General features: G+C 37.2%; 1 protein-coding gene across 1 annotated transcript; it reads left to right on the plus strand.

Annotated features, from left to right (window-relative positions):
- Positions 1-635: 635 nt before the first annotated feature.
- On the plus strand, positions 636-6,594 carry LOC135619492 (uncharacterized). Its single transcript, XM_065121569.1, has 6 exons — positions 636-931; positions 2,128-2,304; positions 2,746-2,865; positions 3,792-3,971; positions 4,434-4,598; positions 5,902-6,594. Exons 1-6 carry the CDS (start codon positions 704-706, stop codon positions 6,301-6,303), a joined length of 1,272 nt encoding a protein of 423 aa, XP_064977641.1. The 5' UTR covers positions 636-703; the 3' UTR covers positions 6,304-6,594.
- The last annotated feature ends 2,335 nt before the right edge of the window (positions 6,595-8,929 follow it).

Raw genomic sequence — 8,929 nt, forward strand, 5'->3', positions numbered from 1 at the left:
CTCATTCTGAAGGATTTTTTGGGCACTTTGTCACACCCTGCGTGCATGCGGTACGCCCACCTGCAAGATTTCGCACCTGCAGCGTTCTGCTCACCGTGCGGTAAGATCTCAACCTTCGAAGTTGTGCCTGCCTTAGATTAGATAAAGAGAACGCAACTATATCACCTACCCGGTGAGTGCACCTGAGCGAGACTAAGGGTACACAATTTAAATGAATTTAATATAGCATAAAAATTATATATATATATATGAAAATAAATCTTGGATTTCCCACAACGAATCGATCGAAATCAATCTCGTTGCTCTTTACTTCATTAAGATATAGAGATATATATATTGATATTTTGGATCTCTTCTGTATTCTATATTAGTGCATGACTCACGCAGGAAGCCCGTCAACGAGATATCGGCCACTGAGAAGCCAACGCGTCAGCATCCGGAGAGTGTCCCTCACGGTAGCCGCTCCCGAACAAAAGGCCAACGGGATCCTCTCCAACTAATTTTGGATGGTCGTCGTATGATGTATGCGTGAACCGTTTGATTCAAATAGGTACGGACGCGGAAAAACTGAACGGTGAGATCGAAGAATGCAAGCTTTTGATTCTTGGTACATTCTGGAGAGGATCCTCGCACAGCTAAGTGCACCATCACGAAAGGAAGGCTTGGTGTTTGGTATCGGGCCAACTCGAGCGAGAGGGAGGCGATGGCGTACCGGAGGAAGCAGCCGGCGGCGAGGATCTCGACCACCTTCGAGGACCCACGATCCGCCGCCTCTGCTGCCGAGGCGCAGGCGTCCCTGGCCACGCGCGCGATCCGGGCCTCCGCCGCCCACCGCGACGCCTCCTCCCTCTCCTCCGCCTATGGAGAGTCTGCCGTATCCTCTCCCCACAACGAATCCCATCGGATGAGATCGTCGCCTCCTCCGCAGCGGGTGAGCTCTCCTCTCGCTGAATTAATTCGCTTCTTCTGTTGGTATGCTTCGTGCTTGAGCACTGTTTTCCTTTTTCGGATCGTTGCTTCTTTATCTTTCTAATAGAAGATTTTGCGATCAATATTTTAGTCTTTGTGGTTCATCTTGCGCTTCAAATCGATTAGGGAAGTCGAAATCTCTGGCTCCAATAATTGTCCAGTGTTGCAATTAGTGAAATATGACTTACGCATCCGGTTTTATGCCTAGCAGAATTTTTTGGATTTATTTGGCAGCGGATTAGTCAATTTATGCAGAGTTGACTTTTTATTACTACCAGAACTATGTTATATTTTTCTTAAATTGTTTGATCATTCCGGAAGTGATTTCTTGGTGTTATTAGATTTATTATAGCTTGTGGGCTATTTCTCTTTTGATCAGTTGATCTTTCGCTCAAGAATGAAAGGAGCAGAAATGGCCAAATGTTGGCTATATGTTCATTTTGTTCTTACTTTTGAATTTGGGTTTGAATTTGTTAGTCAAACATGGTGATTTGGGGAGATTTTTGGTTGCAGATTACGTCTCCAGAAAGTTGATACAGTGGCATTAGTTAGTTGAATTGTGTACCAGTTATGGACATAGCATCTCTTTGGAACCTGACATATATGTTGAAACTGATAGGAGAGATGTGTTGGAATGGTTATGTGACCATATGGCTGAAATTCTACAAGTGCTGGTGTCCGTCATGGATGTGGCGAGCATTTCGGAGTGTCTGTGCTTCATGAGTTAGGACGTTATGACTTGTTGACATCAACTAGGATAAGTCACTCTTCTTCAAAAAGAGATGTAGTATGGTTTAAGTCCTTCACCACTAAGCAACTTTGAAATTCTTTTTATAGCAGTCTTCCCTCTTGCAAAAGATCAACTTATTTAGCATGCTTGGTACTTCAGTTTAGAGGGCTGGTCATTTTGTTGATCTGGTCGTGGAAAAGTTTAATGCCCACATGATTATAGATTAAATGGAAAATTTAAGATCACAGCCACAATATCAATCCTGAATAACATATACATTTTCATATAGAGAAATGAAGCCTTTGCTTATGAAAGGATTTTGTTGCTTTTCTTTCCTGCCTTAAGCATTTGATGTATAACATGCGCTTACTTAGGATCTCCTATATTTTCTTCTCTTCATTCTTATGAAGTTATAACCGTCGATGCAGGACTCTGAATCCTATGAATACATATCGATGAAAAATTTAAATGAGTCCAAATATGGATTCTGGGGGACATTAGCCAGGAAAGCTAAATCATATGTTGATAATGATGATACAAACAATCAATTTCAAGCGCTTGAGAGGAACCCGCATCAGACATTTGACAGGTCAACTGTTGATCGGGTAAGAATCAAATCATGGATCCTATTATTATTTGCCAAAGTTTAGGAGTTGAAATTCTGTCATTGTAGGCCTACTTTTTTGGTTCAATGTTGCTGTGAAATAAATATTTTAGTAGTTGTTGTAATTCAGCTGATTGTGGAAGAATCTGACTGATCAATTATCCTTGTACATCAAATTATCACTTATTAGTTCAATAATCATCACCTTGGAGTTCACAACCATAGAAATTTGGGGACGTGTGTTGTGGTTTATTTTGCCCCCTCACTTGGGCTAATTTGGGCCCCCTTTATTTTTTTCTCTCGTTCGCTTTCCTTTTTATGTTTGTATGTGGATTGGGGGAGGTGGAAGCTCTTTTCTTTACGCCCCTCCTGCTAATCCACATCATGCAATTTCAACAATGTTGTACTTTAACAGTATCATTATCATTGTTATTTGGTGCAGTTTCATCATGTGGATCCGTCACCTGAGATATATCAAAAAACTGAAACAACTCATAAACGTTCGGATGCGATTGGTTCTTCCCTTAACCATATTGGTGGCACAATAAAAAATGCTATTGAGGTGAGTTGTTATCTTTAAAACTTCTCCCCCATATACTCACAATTTCCAATAGAACATTGAGTTTGGTGATTTTTTTTTCTCTAAACATTGTTGATAAAATCCACAAGGTTCCTGCATAATCAAAACAGTGAATTCTTGGATTTGCATTTATCTTTTGTGACTCTCCTGCTCAATATGTATGACTATTCTGCCAACCTTGTTGATAAAATCCACAAGGTTCCTGCATAATCAAAACAGTAAATTCTTGGATTTGCATTTATTTTTTGTGACTGTTCTGCTCAATATGTATGACTGTTCTGCCAAACTTTCTTTCATTTTTGCAACAGATTCTGTTAGAATTTAGAAGCAATATCAGAAGCAATGATTAAAAGTCATAATGAATTTACAATTTTGAAGATTTGTTTACTTTCAAGTTGAGCAGAAGTGCATATGATTACTGCTGTATTGTTATATATTGTTAGCTTGGTTTGTCAAACTAACAGAAATCTGATTTAAGTTGCTCTTTTCCAACTAATCTGAGCACGAGCTTTCATGTCACAATAAGGTTGTTCTTTCTAACTTGGTTGACCACAGTTTGAGTCACTGTACATTTGACCCTCTTCACATCTTGGATTGGAGGAAACCTTCTGCTTTAGTTAACCTTTTTCTTTCATCTAATGGATAAATATAGGTCAATATTTTTTCTTTGCAACAAATTCAAGGACTCGTCGATTTTTTCTATCAGGAGTGTAGGAACTTTATTCTCACTTAAGATTCAGGAAACTTGAATCCAAAGCTTTGTGATACTATATAGTCCTTATTACAAAACTATATGCAATCTGTCATGCACCAAATCGGTGGATGTTCTTCATTTAAATTTGCTTCCTGCACTGCTTCATTTCTGCATTAGTCTGTTATCTAAGTAATATTTTTCCTGATTTTTACAGGAGGGTCTTACAATCGTGGAGAATAAGACAGCCAACATTATCCATGAAACACGTAAGCTTAATATAAGGAGAAAAGGAAATGCTGCCACCATGCAGGGTCAGGCTGCAGAAAAGTTGGGTCAAGAATATATCCCTCAGATTCAAACTGAATATGAAACTCAACTGAAGGCATCTCGCGACGTAAGGTGGCAAATGTGTATTGCTGAAATGGGTTATGTTTGACATAAGTTTTCTGCTTTCTTGAGTCAACTGAAAGATTCCTTGAGTTTGTGCTTGTTCATGTCTTCTGGTTATCATGAGTCATGACAATCATTAGATCTTACAACAAGGCAAAAATGCTACTGTATCTGAACATAAAAGACCGGAGTATTAAAAGAACCAAGCGATGAACACTTTCCTGCTCCACATGGTTCGCTCATTATTGTAGTGATTAGTTTGTCTGTTCTCATAACCTCTGTTATTCACTGCCCAACCAGCCAGATTAGCATCGAGTAATTTAGCAAAGTCTTGCAGCGGATCTATAGATATATGTTTCCTGGAGTTGTTTCCTTTTTCTGTGGCTTTAGAATAAGATATTGAAGGAGGTTTTACTTTTTTTCTCCCTTTCAATTGGATGAATTAGTTAGCTTCTACTATATGCAGGTTGCAAATGCAATGGCTGCAAAGGCAAAACTTCTTCTTAGGGAATTGAAGACTGTCAAAGCAGACCTTATCTTTACAAGGGAACGTTGTGCTCAGCTTGAAGAAGAGAATAAAATGCTTAGGGAAAGCCATGAGAAGGGCGATTGCCCTGAAGATGATGATCTGGTAATCTTATGCTGAAGTATTAAATATATTGGTTGAGTGCAACTCAATTTTAAGTGGTCATCGAATCATTTGCATTGTATTTGATGATTCTAGTTATTTCTAAAAAGATGTTTGATGACTCTGACATGATTCTGCTAACAATTCTCTCTTGTTTTAATTTTTCTAACGTTTCTTTCCAACATACAATTCTACACAAATCTCTCTTTAACATTTGATTCTGCTAAGAATTATCTTTAGCATATTATTCTATTAAGAATTCTGTCTAAGACTTAATACATGATTCCACTAAATTTTTTTCTTACGTATACTACAATTTTCTTGAACATACAATACTACTAATATTCTCTGACGGATGATTCTACCGAGAATTCTCTGTAACATATGATTCTACCTTATATATCAATATTGCTGTTGTCTCCAGAATAAAGAGCCTCAAGGATGTCTTTCTAACAAAACAAAATGAGATATCTTTTAAGTTTGTCGATATCTAGACAAAGATGTGTCTTAACACAATATTAGCATGCTGCATGAAGTAATGTTTCCACTGTAATGTGATTAAAGTACGTTTAGTTATGCTTCAGTTTTTATTTGATTATACTGAGTAACATAGACTTCTTTTGAGAAAGATGGATATAACGTCTAAGAGCATTCAGATGTTGCGTCTCTATAAAACAGGTTTTTGCAGTGGGCAACTTCATGCTATTTAACTGTTTCCTCTAACTGTATTCTATTGAATGCTATGCAGGGGGTATCACTCTTATATATTTGTTCTGGCATGAAGTACACAGAATAAGCTTCATTATACTGGCACAGCTGAATCTATATAGTTCATACTCTGCTAACACCCTTTTGGTTTGCATTTTTAGCTGTTCTAAGAGTATAGTAGTATACAGCCATCTTTTGGATATGTTCTCAATCTTTAGTTTTCAGGTGTTTTGTCAAGGTTTCCCCGTATGAGTTATGCTAGTTGCTTGTCTTTTGAATATATATATATATATATATATATATATATATATATATATATATATGTTCTCATCTTTAGTTTTCGGGTGTTTTGTCAAGGTTTCCTCATATGAGTTCTGCTAGTTGCTTGTCGTTTGAATATGTTTGTATCTTTGATGCTATACTTTAACAATTTGCTTGTTTTTCAAGTAAGACCATGGTTTAATGCATAGTTATTTGTGTGAAGCATTTACGAGTTATATAAATCCGCACCATTCCATTGAATAGATAGCAAAACCATGGTTCAGTCAGTTCTGTTAATGCAGAAATCTTTCTGTTGCTTGTTGCTTTTTCTTTCCAGATTCGACTTCAGTTGGAGACTTTGTTGGTCGAGAAGGCAAGACTGGCACATGAGAATTCTATATATGCACGGGAGAACAGATTTCTAAGGGAAATCGTGGAGTACCACCAACTCACAATGCAGGATGTTGTTTATGTGGACGAAGGTGTTGAGGAGGTCACTGAGGTGTACATGACTCCTAATGCTTCCTTAACTCTGACGCGGGCTGCCTCCGAAGCAAGCACAGGTTTCATCTCGACACCGCTAGCCCCCGCTCGTACAAACAGTAGCCCTGCCACTCTTCAGCCATCTTTACTACCCTTGCCTTCTATCATCGTGCCAGAAGACTGTCCTATTGTTCCGATGCAGCCCCCACTCTCTGTTCCTCCGAAATCAACTCTGCCACCTCAATCGGCCGCCTGAAATCAGGGTTGTATCGAATTTGATATTGCAATACTGACTGTATCCGCTGGTGATCATGTCAGATGGTGATACCAACTTGGTCATTCTAGTTCCGTTGGCATCATCTATTGGGTCGGTTTGTTTGTTGGTCAATAGTGTTCATTTGTACAGTGTTTCCAACTGCTGTTGTAAACTATACCTTTTTTTTTTTTGGGGTTCGGTCATTCATTTTGCTGCACAAATTTGTGCTAAAACATTGCTTTTAATTATTCACACAGCTGGGCATATTCGTCCAACCCACAGTCCTTTTCATCATGACATTTATCATGGCTTGCTAAATCTTTGGACAATGAAGTGCTTGCTGCTACTGTGGCCGTCATCCGTATTCAGGTGCGTGGCCATGTCTTCACCAGACTCGACAAAACCTTTGCCGGCATGTGAAACGGTGTCTGTGAGATGTTGATATCATCCGACAGCTTCTCTAAACTTACGTGAAAGAGACCGTCCCATTGCCATCACACGAAAAATGTAGTGGAGCAAACGATCGTCTCTTTACACGTCGTCATGAAAGTTAGCATGGATGAGCATAAAGAAGGACATGTAGTGATGACCCGAATTTAGGTACTGTTCACTAACAAATACATTCATATACTTTGGAAACATGCTGAGGGGCGGCATCTTTTACGCCTAAGAGAACGGTGTAGGAGCCCGGTGGAGACAACACAGCTGCCTGCCTCATCAAATCCGGTGGCTCTAAAGACCACGTCGGTGAATCGGTCGCAGGGAGTGTTGTTGGGATATACAGAACATGAACACGAACAAGCACACAACGCTGCGCTGCTAATCTCTGACCATAATTTGGCGTCCCAACTAAACTTGCTCTTCTACAACAAATCAGCAAAATAGGCTTCTTGCGTGAACCTCTCTCTCTCTCTCTCTCTCTCTCTCTCTCTCTCTCTCTCTCCTCTTCTGTCTCTGTTTCCACAACCCCCCTACCGTGCCTTGTTGACTGGTAATCTTATGCTGAAGTATTAAATATCTCGTTTGAGTCCAACTCAATTTGAAGTGGTGATCGAATCATTTGCATTGTATTTGATGACTCTAACATATGATTCAATTCTCTCTTGTTATAATTTTATTTTCTTTCCATATGAATAGTTTATGGGTGAATTTCCGAAAAAAACTTATACTTTTCAATTTTTTTTCTCATAGTACACTTACTTTAAAAATTTTTGAAACACGACCGATAAGGTAAAGACGCGACCAAGCGATGGGCGAAGGACAATGCCCAATAAGGGTAAAATAGTTATTTAAAAAAGTATGAGTTTTTTTTCGAGAATTTATTCATAATTTTTTTTAAATATGATGAATTATGTTTATAAGATAATACGATTATTGATTATATTTTAAGATAATAAAAATTTACTTATATGAAATAATTTTTTTGATGATATCCCTAATTAATACCCTATTTCCTGAAAAAGTTTATATCAAATTTGAAAATATCTTCCATAGCCTTGAACAAAACTAATATCATATGTCTTCTTTCTATTATTTTCTGAAAATTTATTGATATACATTGCACTAAGAAACATTAAATGCTTATCATGTATCCACAGATGAACATGTGGGCCCTTCATGCCACGTGCGATCTCTCTTCCTCTCTCCTCACAGATGAGAAGGAAAAGAAAAAGGAAAAAAGAATTCTACCGAACTAACTTACAGTGCAATTTATGACAACTGATGAACTAATAAGGTATCTTTATTTTGATGAGAAGACTTAATATGATATATTTTGGGTCTAAAATATGTCACAATCGATACCATGTCGTGCTACAACCGGGTCGGCAAGGGGAGCACGTCACAATCGTGACTCACCAGTCATGACATTTTTGTTCACTAACAAGATCGACCCTTATCGACGGTAACATGTCTGAAATCATAAGTCTTACTAATCATGGTCACGTGGCTTTGCCCATCAAAGAGTTGGTGGCATATTCTGTCAATGTGTTTCCATAGCTTGACGAACAAAGAAGTAAGTGTTTTTTTCAACAAAAAACAATAACAATAACAGAATATATTAAAGCTTAATTAGGTGGATACAAAATGAATATAAAAATAATAAATAATCAGAAAAAATGTTAAACTTTGAGGAATCTTAGATCCTATATTGTTATGAGCCTTGATAATGCTAATTGTTAATTTTTTTCTCCTCATTTTGAAGAAGTTTTATGATCAACACTCATTAAGTTGATTCTCCATTATAACCAATTCTATTATTTTTATCCTCATGAAAATATATACATACATATACACACATATCATTTTCATATTATTAGTAAAATGAATGCATCAAAATATACAGTAGAAGACAATTACATGCCAAGCTATATGATCTGTCAAAAAAATGCTTTTAATTTTGTGGGGTGCAAATTTTTATTTCCAAATCAAAATTATCTTTTCTCCTTTTTGTGCATAATCTTGAATATATATATATATATATATATATATATATATATATATATATATATAGTTTACTTTTCATTGGTGAATAAATGGATAACAAGTTTTTTTTGTTTTGATATAAAGAATTCAAAGTATTTTATGAAAGTATAGGAGATTATTATTTTTAGCTGAATAATTAAGT

Source organism: Musa acuminata, chromosome BXJ1-3, assembly GCF_036884655.1.
Source record: "Musa acuminata AAA Group cultivar baxijiao chromosome BXJ1-3, Cavendish_Baxijiao_AAA, whole genome shotgun sequence".
NCBI classification, from domain to species: Eukaryota; Viridiplantae; Streptophyta; class Magnoliopsida; order Zingiberales; family Musaceae; genus Musa; species Musa acuminata.